Raw genomic sequence first — 17007 nt, 5'->3', positions numbered from 1 at the left:
AGACTAACAACCAAATCATAATAAGTGTGTAACATCGAGGTTCAAATTGAAGTTCATAAGGGGCTTAATCATAATAAATTAAAAGTTTAGGGTCAATTAGTGGTACAATTGCATAAAAGTATAAGTTGGACAACCAAATTGAAGATTGGTAAAAAATCCTTAATTCAATCCAAAATAGCATTGTTTAGCATTAAAAAAAAAAAGACTAGACAACGCGTTGCCTGACCACTATCCATTATCTTTCCTGATTTTGCTTGAGAATGCCACCCGGGTAACTACTTTCAATGTGCATTTAGTGCCTTATATGTCCATCGAAATTGACAACACATTGTCGCTACACGATGTCGGGCGACGACTCCACTCTTTTTTTTTTGTTTTTTTAAACAAAAAAGAATAATTTAGTTTTTATTTGATTGGGGGAAATAAAGATTTTATTGGAGTCGTCATCTAGTAATTTGAGGGAACTAGAAATCCGAAATTAGACACTAGTCCCAGAGATTCGGGTACTGGGTTAGTTATGATTAAGGGAAGGTAGACACCACCCTTAAAACATCCTTTCAGAGAAAGGTTACCGTTACTTGTGTGTTTTTCTTATTTGATTCAAATGCTATTATATTTTGAGCTTATTTGTAAATTTTTTAACATGGTTAACGTCGGTCCCTAAAAATAGGAGACACGTTAAAAATGACATCAGTCCCTAAAATTAGGAGACTTTGTCTAAAATATCGACGTTTATCCCTAAAAAGAAGAGTTACGTCTGATTTATCAAAATAAATAATAATGGACATAATCCATATTTGGTATTTAAATTTTTGGCATCGGTCCTTTTTTGTAAATAAAAGAGACGTGTCGACAAATAATATTTATTTTATAAAATAAAAATTATTTTGATATCGTTCACAAATAGATATATCGATTCTTGAAAATTGGATTTTTGAACCATGAACAGTGATATGATAAAATGAGTGTTGAACCCGCGTCGTTATTTATTTTTGGTTTATTTTTTTGTTTTTTTTCACGTGCAAAAATTTACAAGTATTTATATATAAAAATATCAAAAAATACCATAAAATATCATAGAAAATTACCTGAGTACCCCTGTATAGGCAAAAGACTGAAATAACCTCAGATTTATTGAAAATTTATGAAAATGCCACTAGCGGCGCGTGTGGCTCACGCGCGGTTACTATTGACGGCGGTGAATTTTTACGGCGAGCTTCCAGCCAAACGATGCTTGATTCTGGTAGATCTGAGGATGAGGATTCTGATGGTGGTGGTCTCGTTGGTCGTCGATGGCTGAGAAGGGAGAATCGATGACTTGAAGGTCGATTGGCCTTTTTTCGGCCAAAATCGCCAATGAAAAAGTGTAAAACGGCCGGGGTTTTGCTTCAGAGGAGGCGATTCACGTTTTTGTGGTGGTTTCGCGGCTTGAAACTACCGGAAATGGGAGATCAGCAGAGAGAGAGAGAGAAGCTCTGGGTGTTGCTATGGTGTGGACGAGTGTATGGTGCACTCGTGCGTCTGAAGCCTGGGCACCGTTGGATCTCGGATGAACAGATCGTGCGGCTGTGATTGGTTTGATCTTCAAGTTGATCGGACGGTCAGGATTGAATGAGCTGCGATCTGGTGTGTCGTGGTGTACCGAGTGCTTGGTACACCTGCTGACGTGGCGCAACAGGATCGAAGGGCAGATTATTTTAAAGGCTGAGATTGATTTGAGTTTTAATCTGGTGTGGTAAAGCCTATTGTATCCTAAGAAATCAAAGGCTCAGTTGTAAACACTATTAGATCTAACGGTTGAGATATTTTTGGTATTTTTCAATTCGTTTAAAAAAAATTTAATATATTACTAAGGTGTAGAAAAAGTTTAAGAAAAATGAATAGCCCAAATAGTAACACAATAGTAATGCAATCCGCTCAAATTCAGAATTCACAATTTGTTTTCTCCTCTCGGTGTCTTGATTTCATTGGCTATTTATAGCTAATGAAAGCAGACATCAAATCACATGATTATGAAAATAATCACGGGATTGCTAAAATTTTCAATGTGCACCGATTACCATTTGTTTTATTATATATAATAATACTAAATAATAATAATAATAATTATTTATAGGGGTAAAAATTAAAAATTCAAATCAGTATTATAAAAAGTTTTTTATCCGCTAAAAATCAATTTTAAATTACAAAAAAAATCTTTATATGAATATAAACTCGGTGGACTGGGTTTTTTGACCAAAAATACAAGTTTTGACCAAAAATAGTCTGAAACTCATTTTTTTATCGCGGTTGACATGGTGGGACCCGTATTAACCCGGTGGACTCGGTTTTGACCGAAAATGACAGTTTTGACCCGAAACAGCCTGAAACTCATTTTTCATCCCGGTCGACATGGTGGAACCCGTATTGACCTAGTGGACTCGGTTTTGACCGAAAACGACAGTTTTGACCCAAAACAGCCCGAAACTCATTTTTCATCCCGGTCGACATGGTGGGACCCGTATTGACCCGGTAGACTCGGTTTTGATCGAAAATAACGGTTTTGACCCGAAACGGTCCGAAACTCATTTTTCATCGTAGTCGACATGGTGGGACCTATATTAACCCGGTGGACTCGGTTTGGACAGAAAATAACGGTTTTGACCCGAAACGGCCTGAAACTCATTTTTCATCCTGGTAGATATCGTTTAACCCGTATTGACCTGGTGGACTCGATTTTGGTAGAAAGATACGGTTGACTTGAGAAAATATATTTTAAACTCTTTTTTTCCTTTTTTTTTTTATATTTATTATATTTTTTTGTCATGAATAATAACATAAAATAACATTCAAAAAATTTTAGTGAATCCAAAATTGGGTTACAACACATATGAAACAAAATAGTCACCTAACATCCATTTATCCACAAGTATGGTCCATTTAAGCATATACCTAAAGTGGCTAACTTATACAACCTTGAACTGTCAAGATTTGATAGTTTATGGTGCCTACTTTGAATCAAGGGTTGAGATCCTTACCAACCGAAGCAAAGGCTAAAATACTTTTTCTATGAAAACAAGATTACCCTCTTCCAACTCTTATAAATAGAGATGAATTTCATAGCCTGAGTAGGAGGAAAATTGGATCCGAATTTGGTAAAAAAACCAACCTCCCTCCCTTGTTTTTCTCCTTTTCTGCCGTCCCCCCCTCCCCACCATTCTAGCCTTCAAGAAATGTTACTATGAATTCGTTTTCCATCAGGTCCACCACAGGTAGCTATCCCAATAGGAGCCACCACTGCTCCCTCCCTCCCTCCCTCTCTCTCTCCCCCCTGCAAACTTGTTTAATCTTTCTTCCTTCTCTATCACAGTTGTTATAACTCAATTCTAGATTATTCCCTAAAATTCACTCTTTTTTTAAATATATAAATAAATGATGGCAACATGAAAAAGCAAGTTAGGGAATGAAGTTGTAATTTTAGAGAAACTTCAAGGTCTAATTGTACCATATTATGCCCAAACATGGAGAAAACAAATCAAATTCAAGGTCAAATTAAATAATTTTTGGATAAATTTGTATAAAAATTAAGTCCAAGATTGTAATTAAATTTTTAATAGGTCAATTTCATTTAATCATAAGCCAAATTAAAATTTAATTGTATTTAAGAATTAATTTGGGTTCAATTGAAGGATTTGATTAAGTGCAAAAACTTAATTATACTTTAAATGGGTCAAAGTAATTTTATTTATGGCTTAATTGGTGGAAAATTAAGTTTGGGAGCCTAATTTGAGCTTAATTAAGAAAATTAAAATTTTAGAAGATCAAATTTATTTTTTACCAAGTTAATTGATTGAAATCAGGGGCTAAATTGCAAGAAAGTTGAAGTTTTGGGGTCAATTAGAGGTTAAATTAATAAAATTCACAACCAAAAATCAATCTACAAAAGGAGTCAAAATATAGGGGCTTAATTGATAAAAGTAAGGGTAAAATTGAAAAAAATTAAAAGTTTAATGGGGGATAAATTGCATAAATCTGAGACAAAGGACTTAATTGTAATATGCACGTAACTTCGAGGTGCCAATTGAAGTTCATCAAGGGCTTAATTGCATAAAATTAAAAGCAAGAGGACTACATTGAACTTAGGGTCAATTAGCGGTTCTATCTTGACCCACACTTTTCTAAGGTTGGGCTAAATCCAGTTAATAAAAAGTCCTTTGAAAGAATTTGTGATTTCCTTGTATTGTTTTCCACCAAGTTTGAATAATATTGGGTTTATATACTTACACTGTAATGTACAAATCTAGTATTAAAACACTTGATTTTCTTCAAAACTTTTCAAAAACAAATCTCAAAAATTCAAAAAACAAATCTCAAAAACTTTTAAATTAATTTCCCTTTTTAAAAATGAAAATATTTTGTTTTCATGCGTATGGCTAAATCCTAAAAAAATTTCAATCATATTTTCATTAAAACATTATATTTTTTTTTATGTTTTGAAAATTCAAAAAATGGATATCATAACCAGTTTATGATTATCCATTAGGGTCTGAATAAAATATCAAAAATCTTTTTTCAATCCTTTTTAGAGTCCAGATGTATACTTTAATATTTGTGAGATGTAAAATTACACGATAAAATATACTTTCAGGTATTAAAGATATAAGGTGTAAATCAATGTGATACTAAAATTCAGATTTTATAACAATTAGGATTTAGTCGAATAAGGTAGAGACTTTCTCATGAAGAGATATCTACCTTATATATTAGAAAAGACCAACTAATAGAAACCCGACCAAGAATAATAATCAAACAACAATGCAATTTACCTTAAGTAGGGTGTATTGAGGGTGATGCGCCTTCCGCTTGTACAACCAGTCCCTTACTTACACTCTCGTTGACCATAAGTTTTTAGCGACCATAATACTAAGTAGTGACTCCTGAATATTAATCATAATTTTGTGATTAAATCAAAAAACCATTTTAACACAACACCTCATCAGGAGGCATGATAAAAGCCTCCATTGTTGTCAAACGACGTTGTGACATGAACCTTGTGACATTAATGTTTAATTATATTTAAGAATTAATTTGAGTCTAATTGAAGGACTTAATTATACTTTAATTAGGTCAAATTAATTTTATTAGGGCCTTAATTGGTAAAAATTAAGTTTGGGCTTAATTAAGAAGATTAGAATTTTAAGAGACCAAATTTAATTTTTACCAAGTGAAATGGTTGAAATCAGGTGTAAAATTGTAAGAAAATTAAAGTTCTAAGGTCAATTAAGAGCTAAATTGAAGAAATTCATGGTCAGGGACCATTTTGCAAAAGATGCCCAACTCGAAGGACCCAATTGACAAGAATTAAAGGCCAAATAAAAGAAATTTAAAAGTTTGATAATCAATTAGGGGTTAAATTGCATAAATGTGAGACTAAGGACCAAAATAAAAAAAGCAATCAACATTAAGGTCGGCATTTGAATTTCACAAGGTTGCAATTGAATTGATTTTTAAAATCAAAATTTCAATTTAAGACTCGATTGAATAAATAAAAAAAATTAAAGATTGAATTGGAAAGTGACTTCTTTAGCGTCATTTTCATTTAAATGAAACGACTTATTTTGTACAAAACAATATCATTTCATTCATTATTAAACAAAAAAAGAAGAAAACAAAGTGAAAACCATGTTGTTTTGGGGACACTGCGCAACTTCTTCTTTCTTGCACGAAGAGAGATAAAGGGAAGATAGGTTTTTTGCAGTTTCTTGTTCTCTCCCTCCCTCCCTTCCACTTGCAATCCTGACACAACACACACTCCTTCAAGACATAGTTTTGAAACCCTACCTGGCTTAGCGGGTCAATCCGGGACCCAGCTGACTCAAGGCTAGAATCGGGAGGGTTTAAGAAAAAATAGGGGAAGTCATAATCTGAGGTGACCCTGCAAAACCCGGTCAAAAACTTAGTTGTAACACATTGATGATTTTTTTTTTTGTTTTTTTTACCAAAACAATGTCATTTTGTTTTATAAAAAAATAAGATTGACCCAGGTGACCTGGGCCATGGGTCAGGTTGACCACCAGATCGGGTTTCAAAACTCTGCCTCCTGGCCTCCCATCATTATTGAAAAGAAAAGAGAGCCATGCCCTATGAGCGGCTCTAGAGCAACTACACAGAGGCTGCCCTGGTCACCTTACTATGTGCCATGACAAGTGTCGCATGTATGCGGCCTCGCAAGGAAAAATTCATTCTCATACCATGTTTATTAGGCAAATACAATGAGATAAATAATTTTTGTCTTTTATCAGTGAAAAATAAAATGAGAGTCATCACCTAGTATTTAGTTACTAGGAATCTTAACTAATCTTAGAGATTAGGTACGGGGGGTGATTATGTAAAGGAAAAGTATTAACACTCAAAATACGTCATATCTAAGGTAAGCTGCATTGTTTTATTGTCTGATAAAATCTAAAGTCTTATTGTGTTTTCTAGTTGGTCCATCTATGGTTTAAGAAAAGTCTTTCTTGATAAGGAGATCCTTATCTTATCAGGTAAAACTTAACCATTCTAACGTCAATAAAAAAATTTATATCCAGAATATATGTTATGTATAAAAGTCGTAATCCCATATATTAAAAGGAAACAAACTAATTTTTTTTTTGGATTTTTTGAAATATTGACCTATTTCTCATGATTTTAATAAACTGGTTATTAAAGGTAAAATACGTGCTAAGATATGTATATTTTTTTTGTTATATGAAACTAATGATATGTATGTGTGTATGTGTGTTTTTGAGAAGCTTGGTTGTATATAAGAAAACAAAGTAATTTTTTTAATTTTTAAATTTTTAACAAAAATTAAGTATTTTAATACTAGATTTGTATCTTTACAATATAAAAATACAAATTAAGTAAAATTTAGTAAAAAAATATGCAGAAAAATTATAAATTTTTTAAAATAAAATTAATTTTGTTTTTGTTTTTTAACTTGACTTATATAATTGGACTGGACTCACAGAACTAGCTGAGTTATTGGCCCACGGACAAGGGCAGGTGTGAGCTTCCTCATGCGTGCATGCTCACTGTTCAGGTGATTTATTGATCACTTGAACAGTAAAGAGCAACAATTGCTTTTGAAGTGAATTGAATTATAATTCGAACAGTAAAACACCAAAATGAAAAATACCAAAATGCATGCAATGAAAGAACAGATGCAACGTGAAGAGAATGTATGAAGCTTACCTGGTAACTGAGACAGACGAAGACGATGGCGATGAAACTTCTGCGCAGGATCGGTGGTGACTGGTTCGGGTGCAGCTGGAAGCGAAGCTGGCTCTTGGGGACGAAGACGATGGTGAAGCTGACAGGTCAATGCTACTCGCCTCTTCAGTTCTTCCTCTATTCTTCCTTCCCTCTGTTTTTATGTTTTCTGTGTTCCGGTGTTATGCTCTCTCTGCGTTTACTCCCACTGTTATACTTCGCGTCGGTCTGTGCAGGGTGGGATGCAACCGGAGACGAGGCTAGCTGATGCTCGTGCGTTGGCTGGCAATGCTTCTCTGTGTTTTTTTTTCTCTCCCTCCCCTGTTCTGCTCTCTTCCCCGTTTTTCTTTCTACCTCCCCCTCTGTTCCACTCTCCCTCTCTGTCTCCTCTTTCTCCCTCTATTTCTTTCTTTCTTTGTTCGTTTTTTTCTGTGTTCCCTTTCTTGTTCCCTTCTCTGCTCCTTCTCCGTTCTCCTCCTCCCCTCTTTCAGTCCATCCTCTGGCTTTTATAGCCAGAGGATGCAGGTGTTTTCGGTTGTTATTGCAGAGACAAAGTAACGGCCGGCGTGCATCGTGGTGGCGAGAGATATCAGCCGTGAGACATGCCCCATTGATTGAAGAGAATTAGTGCATTTGCTGCTGTAACGTCTCTCGGCCAGCTGCATGAAACATCTTCTGAAGAAGACGGTGAACAGTGCTCAAGGAAACAGCGTTGCCAAATTTAAACTAATATTTTCGATTTGATCCTTGAATTGTTTTGCAATTTTGTAATCAAGCCTTTGAACAAATTATAATTGGATTTCTGAACTTTAATTTCTTCTCAATAAAAATCAAATTAACTTAATTTTTTTAATCAACAGGACTCTTATTGATAAAAAAAAATATTATTAAATTTTAATTTTTATATTTTTGAATCTCAACCAATTTATAACCATTTTATAAGCATTCTAATATCCTTTTTTTATTACTATTATTTTTTGAATTTCTTCCATAAATTTTTATATAGTTTTTTGTATTTCTTATTTTTTTATATAAAATCCATAAATGGATAACAACAATAGATGCAGGGTAGATCACACTCCCCCTACCCCTGTAAATACACCCACCCTCACCAGGTGGTGAGAGGAAGAGAAAAAAATGGAGAGAAGTAAACGAAAGACAAAGAAGCAGAAGGAGACTTGAAACGTGAAAAACAGACATATTTTTACAAGGGAGAGAGAGGATGAAAAAAGAGAGAGAGAGAACCAAGGAGAGCAAGAAAAACAAAGAAAAAGAAGAAAGGAAAGAGACCAAATTAGAAGAGAAAAAATGAAAAAGAAAAACAAAGAGGAATAGAGATAGAGAGGAGAGTGAAAGAAGAATAGAACAAAAACCAAAGCAAAAGAAGAAGAAGAAGAAGAAGAGAAACAATGGAGGAGAACAGAAATAAAAAGAAAAAGAAATACTGGAAAACAAAAGAGAAAAGATGAAAAACCATCGGGAACCACCGCTTTCCGCTACAACACTATCATCCTGAGCCACCACAAATCCACTTCCATCTCTCCTTCTCCTTCTTCTCTACTTCATTCCTTGTCTCCATTGTTATGCAAATGAATAGTGGAGAGTTTTTCCATTGTTTTCTGGGTTGGATTAGTGTTGGCCCAAACCAAAATGGCTGGGCGGGTCTTGCCAAGTGTAAAAAAACACAGAGAAATTGTATATGGGACCAACATCAGTCCACCATCTTTAGGTCGAGCGATGAAAGTTCTCTATATATTTAACTTTCATTGCAAGTGAACTTTTATTTTTAATTTGCTAATTTTTGTTTATTAAAATATTTTTTTAATTAAATGATAATATAAATAGATAAATATATTGAATTGATTAAATAAAATAAAAAAATATAATAATATGCAATGCTATGCATATTAAAAATATTATATGAAAATAAATATTTTTTAATTTAAAAAGTATAGTTTTCCTTATTCTTTTTTTTCTAGAATTTTCACCAAATTTTTTCAAATCCCTTTGAGAGGCATTTTCATCAATTCTCAATTATGGAGATTTTGACAAACGCGTTATTGAAAATTTCATTTGCATGCAGTCATTATTCAAACGATGTAAAGTGTAAACCAGTGTAAATCTTCCGCTAGTGTATGGTAATAATATTGAAGAATAAATAAAGAAAGAGATATCCATGCACAAGGATGGCTCGATAAGGAAATGAACTTGGCTTGTCCTCCTCGTATTCTTGTAAGAAGTGATCAGATGTTTGCTAATATTTAACGCATATATTTGGGTTTTCAATAGTTTTCTTTTTTTTTAAAAAAAAAATAAGAAGTAAAAACCTGTATACTATTTCGAGCTAATAGTTTTCTTTCGAACCAATTAAGACCGGTGCTTATGACAACTCTCTTTCGCAACTTTACTTCCATGACGAGCATCTCTCGCAACATCAATTAACTGTATTGTTGCAGCCGACGCCCCCATCCCTGTTGCAGTTGCCGTGATTGGATCACTAACCACCATCATTGCCGTCCCCACCGTTAACCCCGCCACGACCCCCGCACCCATAGTGAGTCCTTTCTTAATTTTTTCTTTCTTGATTTTCTTCTTTTCAGCCTTCACAAGAACACACCAAGTATTACATGACTATTAAGTAGAATATTTCAAAAAATATATATAATGTTTTATATGAATATATTTAGTATGAAATTAGGAATCTTATAATTTTCTTAATTTATCTCAGTATGGAAGTGTTTAGTAGGCAACATAAATTCTTGAATATATGTTTTTGGATGATTTTGAGTCAAAACAAGAAAATTAACGTCATGGTGAAGTATTTAAAGAAATTAAAAATTCCAAAGATCTAGAAGTTATATTGAAAAACAGAAGGTGTAGAAAAATAAGAGGGATGAATTTTAACGAGATTTTTTAAAAAAAATAACTAACTGGGCACAAAATAAAAAATAAAAAAGGAAAGAAAGCATGAAAATAAGAAGGAAAATTATACAAAGAAAAAGAAAATTATCAAAGCCCATGCGTACAAGTGCCTATTAGCCAAACTCGGATATGCATTATAAGGCACAAAGATACAAGGGAAAGCTGGCATGGATTTTAATACATGAACCAAGGAAATTACCTTATATTCGGCTTTCTTATCGGATTTAAGTGTCTCTATTTCCCCGCGGAGTCTATCCTTGACATTGACTTCTGCAGCAACCCAACCTTTAACCCTTTTTTTTATAGTTGCATCTGATAGAGAGCAGGGTATTAATATACAACAAAGTAGTATATAGAATACTATCCCAAGTTTTAAGAGAATAATAAAAAAAAGAAACAGATAATATGTGCATATACAACATTACATAACCTTCACATCCTTTCTCAAATTCGAGCATGCTCGACTGACCACAAGAATCAACAAAAGCTTCAAATTCATCTCCTCGTTTCTCCCTCACCGTCTTTTCCAGACTCCTCACCGTCTTTTCCAGCTTAGTCTTAAAGCTTTTCAATGCAATAGAACGTAGATGTTGCAGCATGACAGCATAAGCTGGGTATACAAACTACACCACAGACCAGAAACTTAATCACTGGCAACCGTGACTATCTTAAGTCAAAATAGAAAAATATTGCAGGCATTATTACTATATTATTGGTTATTTTTTAAAAGTATTTTTTATTTGAAAATATATTAAAATAATCTTTTAAATTTTTTTTAATATTAGTATATTAAAATCAGAAAAAAATATTTTAATATTTTTTCAAAATAAATACACTCATAAATATTTAAAAAACAAAAACAAAAACAAAAACTACCGCATTAAAGATAGGACATAAGGAGCACCCAATTACGAAAGCTAATGAAAATGGTCACACATTAAGGCCTCACTTGTAGGGCTTCGGTTTCTAACCGTTGCCGTTTGTCTTTTCTAATGCTTTCTTCATAATCCATCGCCTCTATGTCATATCTATTCAAAAAGCAATATTGTATGGTCCATAAGTAATATTAGAGACTCCCCAAAATTATATCCGTTAAAAATAACAAACTTTATTAATAGAATGTGTCATTACAATTAACCAATTAAAAACACACACACAATCAAATAGTTATAAAAATAAATTATATTCTTTAATTATTCAAAATTCTTGATTTAATCATTTGATGTAATACTTGATTTTTTTATAATTTTTTAAATTAACTTAAATATTCGAGTCAGTTTGTATGCATCTCGACTAATAATACAAGTTTAAAGTTAATGATTATATAAATCTCTAATAACTTTAATATTTATGAGACTCAAACTAGTAATCTTTAAATAATAAACTCAGACTAATTGAGCTACACCCCTCATAGTTGGTTTTTTTATAAATAATTGTATTGATTGCATTTCAATCTAAAATATACTATTTTTATTTGTTTCCTCAACATGCCTTTCTCAAATTTATAGTGATTTAAATAAATAAAAATCTTCATGAGTTTAATATCTATATTACAAAATAATATTGAAATTTTAATGAATATTTTACAGCAAGATGTAACTTACTGAGAAAGATAGTTTTCCAAAATAGAGCTGAGCTTTTTCCCAAACTCTGATACGGGGCCGGATTTAAGAGCTTTACTCATTGCCAACCAAGTCTGAATAAAATCAATTTGATATTATTGAGTGATATAAATTATACAACAAGGTTGTGCAGTAACATTTGAAAGAAGAAACCAAGGAAAAAGAAATACCGCATCCAATTTCAAGCTACTGAGCTTCTCCTTGGCAATCTGTTCACATCGAAATGTGGCAACCATCACCTGGTAAACAAAATGGAGAAACATATTCACACAAGAAAATCTAATTAAAATGAATATTTTTTGCAAAAGAAGTCAGCATTTCAATAAACCTCCAAAGCAGGAAGATCCAGATCCTTGTTTTCCTTTATGGTTTTCCATATCTGTTCTGCACGAAGGGGAAAGCCTGAAGCAGGTTGAACATCCTTCCTATCACCAACAAGACCTCCAGGAGAGATGAACCACTGCCTCAGCAGAGCAACCTGTAAAATACATCACAAAAAACATCATTTAAGGGTTTGAATCAAGAAACCACTCAATCTTTTAAGAAGTTATATAAAATCATTCATCGATTTTTTTAATATAAATCACTTTAAAACTAGTTAGAGTTTCTAATAAACAAAATACTAGATATAAATTGTTTTTTTTTGTTTTTATTAATAAAAAACAAAAAAATTATATTCCTTGTCCTTTACACTTACATTGTTTTAGATTATCTTGACCCAAAAAAATAATCATGCGTGGCACTACACGTATGCAACATCTATTATAAAATTTATTCTTAAACTAAATTACCTTTTATCTTTAGTATAATTTATTGAAATTTTTTTTCGCATTCTAAAAATTTATTGAAATAGTATTTTCTAATTATTAAAATTTAAATTAATTCAGATAAAAATAAGAAGTATATAAATTGAAGCTTTCAGAATTTTAATTACCATATGATATGTTATGAAATAAATATTTTATTGGTATATAATATTTAAAATCATAAAAATAATATTTAACAATAAAAGGAAAAATGTTTCAAAAAATTAAGTATGGTGGTAAGCAATTATTAAAAAATATGATAAAACTTAAATATCTTCATTACAAAACAAGACTTCTATTAGTTATATTACTACTTATAAATTTAATGCTATCATTTAATGTCAATATTTGTGAAAAATAAAATTATCATCATTCGTGAAAAATATAATTAGAAGTATTTTGATATATTTGCATTAAAAAATAGAATATAGAGTGGATTAAAGATCTATAAAATGAGAATAACACAACCTCCTACTCCTCCTCTTTACATTAATATACAATTCAAGTAAATTCCTGATCACTAGTAATGTGAATCTAATAGTTTTCTCTCTAGCTTCTCGTCCTACGATGGATCTCAACTTATACCTTATCTGTACATAACACTTCCTCACCCTGAAAAAAAAAAAAGCTACTTAAACTTACCTGCTCATTAAACCTCTCCTTCTCGTGTATATAGTTAGGCAAAGCAATGATCTCCACCTTAATTTCAAAAAAATAAAATAAAATGAAAAAGATTTATTAATAATAAAAACAGAAAGACAAAGCTTTAATTAACATTTTTCAAAGAACCATAATAATAATAATAATATCATAGATAAGGAAGATGAAATCAACCCACATTAAAAAAATCACCCAGAGTCTGAGCCTTGGGTTTAGCAGCTGCAGCCCATATCTGTATAATTTAGAAGAGTAAAGAACATGCATAATTAAGAGGAATTATTTGACAACAATTGTCTCACAATGATCAAGGGAGAGCACATGAACAATATCGCACCTGATCAATATCTCGCCTCAGAATATGTTTTAGACGTTCAAGTGGAGTCTACATGAACACTCAGAAGAGACAGATTCACCCGTATATATTAATATATGACAGATTAACACTAAGAGACACAGATGTAATTAAACGATGTAAATCTATGTTTAGGGACAGAGCACAAATTAAACACTACCGGTGTTTGGTCGCGTAGAACAAACAACAGGGTTGTTTTGCGGGCGCCAAATAAACGCGTCATGGCCTGCATGTAAACGGCAGCAATTGGGATGTCATTCATCCTTCGGATTCTATTATAATAGGCTCAAAGGAAAATGGTTAGAGTACCTCAAAAACTGTTTTCAAAAGGGGTCTGCTGGCAGCTTGTTCTCGACCAATGTCATGGCACCACCTGTATACAAAGATAATTCAACACGAGTTGATTCTTGAATTCGTTGACTTTCCAGCATGTGTCGTGGCTGATTACCAGCAAAGGAGAGCTTAAACAAAAGCGAGGAACTTATAATAGCTTGATTGTAATATTCATTTTAATTTCTGTCCCAATTACCAGTATCTTGCTTTATTTTAGATGCAAAAATAAAGGGGAAGATATTCACAAATTAGAAATAAGGATACGAAAATATTAGGAATAATTAAACTCACATGTTTATTATTACAATGTCAGCAATTGCCAAAGCAAAGAGAGCACTTCGCTTTTCAAATGTTGTTGTGCCGTCCTGAAAGCAGATATCATAAAATTAATCTTTAAATTGCAGTACCGTAGCTATAATATATGGAATTAATTTGACACTCGCTATTAAATCTCTAATAACAATATTGTTGATAGAAACACAAGTCGGAGAATAATTTTATTGAATTTTAATTATTACAATTAAAACTCTACCTAAATTAATCAACTTAATAAAGGCTTAATTAAGAGTTTATGATTCATAATGACCATATGTGGCTACTAATAATTAAAGCCATGGCGTCATATCAGTTATGTTACACCTTCCTACATATATAAGAATAGACTGTGATTATTTCATAATGACCATATGTAGATACTAGTTTTAAAGTACAATCTTAGAAAGTCGAAAGCAAACTTTTTGAACACTTGGGGCTAGACAAAGAAATCACCATTGGCGATTAAGCACAGCTAATTATTTAAAACAATCAATTGAATTTTTTCTGTACAACAAAATCATGTAATGTTAGATGCAAAGCAAGCTTAATTAATTTATACTTGGCCTCTTTCGCTGCTGTCCGATCCCTCCACATCGATGGCAATTGTGAAAGGCTCAATACCAATACCCTTCCCAATCCAAATCCCCTGGGTTGTTTGACCCCTGAAAATATTAGCTAATTAAACCATCTTTCATATCATGGCGCAAAACCAGAATATATAGACGAATCCTCATTGATAAAACAAATTAAAAACACCAAACCTTCCTTCATATGCATCCATCATCGTGAAATCTGTCCGAAAGAGCTTATTCAAGAGGGTGCTCTTCCCTGTTCACCAAACAAGGCAAATTAAACAATTTACATGCTTTCTCTGCATGCTAAGTGTGCGATAAACACACATATACGGTACAGATCACTACAGCAAATATCTAACCACTATTGATACAAAAGAAAAAGAAAATGTGACTCTTGTTATTAATTGTACATAAGAGAAAAAAGTTACGGTACAGATCACTACAGCAAATATCTAACCAATATTGATACAAAAGAAGAAAAAAAAGGTAACTCTTGTTATTAATTGTACATAAGATACTAAAAAAATTGCAAGTATACCGCTACTTTGGGGGCCAATAATTGCAACAACAGCATAGGAGAGACGACGCTGTGCGAGGTTAGTGGTCCTCGTGAAGTTTTCGAGTCCTTTCACTTTTAAGACACCGTCACCGCTAATGAGTTGGAAGCTGCAACAATCTTCCGCCATTATTATTGTATAACTCAGCCCAACAACTCTAGACGTGTGTTTAAGGAACAAGAATTTTACGAACGAGAAGTGAAGGGATGGAAGGGATTTTATAGACAACTCAACTTTTGATTTTCGATTTTGTAAGCTCACGCCACCATGTGGAAAAACTGGGACAGTAGGGTCCATGATAATTATATCCAAGCATTTAAACTAATTTATTTTTAACTTGAATTAATTAATTATACAAACTCAAGAATTGGTACTTGTTCTTCTTTTTTATATTTGTCAGAGGTATGTTTACCCAACCGCAAGTGAACGTAAGTGAGACATAAATGTTACTCCACAATTGAATCCTTCCGTGGGAATTTATATGTTAATCATATCCAAATATAGTTATTATACCGGTTCAGAAATTAACTGGTTAAAAAGTTTGGTATTCGGTAATACAAGTTGATTTAGATTAATCTCAATTAATATACCGCTACTTTGGGGGCCAATAATTGCAACAGCAGCATAAGAGAGACGACGCTGGGCGAGGTTAGTGGTCCTCGTGAAGCTTTCTAGTCCTTTCAAGTTTAAGACACCGGCACCGCTAATGAGTTGGAAACTGCAACAATCTTCCGCCATTATTACTGTATAACTCAGCCCAACAGCTTTAGACTGTGTTTAAGTAACAAGAATTTTACGTACGAGAAGAGAAGGGATGGAAGGGATTTTATAGACAACTCAGCTTTCGATTTTCGATTTTGCAAGCGCACACCATGTGGAAAAACGGGGACACTATTAAGGTAGACTTGACAGCTAGGACTATAAGGGCTTAGAATTCTGCTGTGTACAGTTTTACTAGACAAGTGGCACACAACTTGGATTGGGTTTGACTGAGGAGAGAACGCCTGCTTTGAAAATTCAAGCAAAGTCACCTGTCGATTCGAGGCATCTTGCGAGGAATCCGAACGAGCAGTCTCTCTACTCCTTTGCGTTCGAGTGGATTGGCCTGCCTGTCCAAAACCACTGGCTCCAATTTTAATCCTACAATTAGATTTTATTTTTTGTTTCTGTAGAAGGACTTCAATTTCGATCCTGCCCTATCAAGAAATTGTTCAGATTTTCACCGTGGATCCATTGAAAGTTTAACCGGAGTAGATATTATTTTTATTAATATAAATTAAAATTTTTTAGAATTATATCCAAGCATTTAAGCTAGTTTATTTTTATCTTGAACTAATTAATTCTAGATACTCAATAATTGTTACTTGTTCTTCATTTTTATATTTGTTAGATGTATGTTTACCCAACCGCAAGTGAATGAAAGTGAGACATAAATGTTATTCCATAATTTAACCCTTTCGTGGGAATTTGTAGGTCTATATAATAAATAAATAAATTTATTTTTTAAATATTTTAAAACAAAAAAACAAACTATATCTAACCCGTGAGTGAATAATTTAGTGCCAGCTGATGTCAAGTTGGGTTCCGAATCTAAATTGGCACTTGTTAGCCATCCACGTGTGAATAGAAAAA

General features: G+C 32.8%; 1 protein-coding gene across 1 annotated transcript in view; it reads right to left on the bottom strand.

The window, feature by feature from the left end:
- Positions 1–15646, bottom strand: part of LOC105118287 (protein ROOT HAIR DEFECTIVE 3 homolog 2-like) — a 32727-nt gene extending 17081 nt beyond the window's left edge. Inside the window, exons 1-13 of the mRNA XM_011016199.1 lie at positions 15357–15646; positions 15005–15071; positions 14803–14905; positions 14220–14293; positions 13905–13968; positions 13756–13821; positions 13578–13625; positions 13422–13475; positions 13226–13282; positions 12106–12255; positions 11948–12016; positions 11760–11851; positions 11105–11183 (exon numbers count right to left, since the gene is read on the bottom strand). Of these exons, the coding sequence (XP_011014501.1) occupies positions 11105–11183; positions 11760–11851; positions 11948–12016; positions 12106–12255; positions 13226–13282; positions 13422–13475; positions 13578–13625; positions 13756–13821; positions 13905–13968; positions 14220–14293; positions 14803–14905; positions 15005–15071; positions 15357–15504 (1071 nt within the window). The 5' untranslated portion in view covers positions 15505–15646. The remainder of the gene's footprint in view (positions 1–11104; positions 11184–11759; positions 11852–11947; positions 12017–12105; positions 12256–13225; positions 13283–13421; positions 13476–13577; positions 13626–13755; positions 13822–13904; positions 13969–14219; positions 14294–14802; positions 14906–15004; positions 15072–15356) is intronic.
- Positions 15647–17007: the final 1361 nt, after the last annotated feature.

This window comes from Populus euphratica, unplaced genomic scaffold, assembly GCF_000495115.2.
Source record: "Populus euphratica unplaced genomic scaffold, PopEup_1.0 scaffold1855.1, whole genome shotgun sequence".
NCBI classification, from domain to species: domain Eukaryota; kingdom Viridiplantae; phylum Streptophyta; class Magnoliopsida; order Malpighiales; family Salicaceae; genus Populus; species Populus euphratica.
The sequence above is the reverse complement of the archived record's forward strand: the minus strand, read 5'-3'. Positions and strand labels throughout refer to the sequence as shown.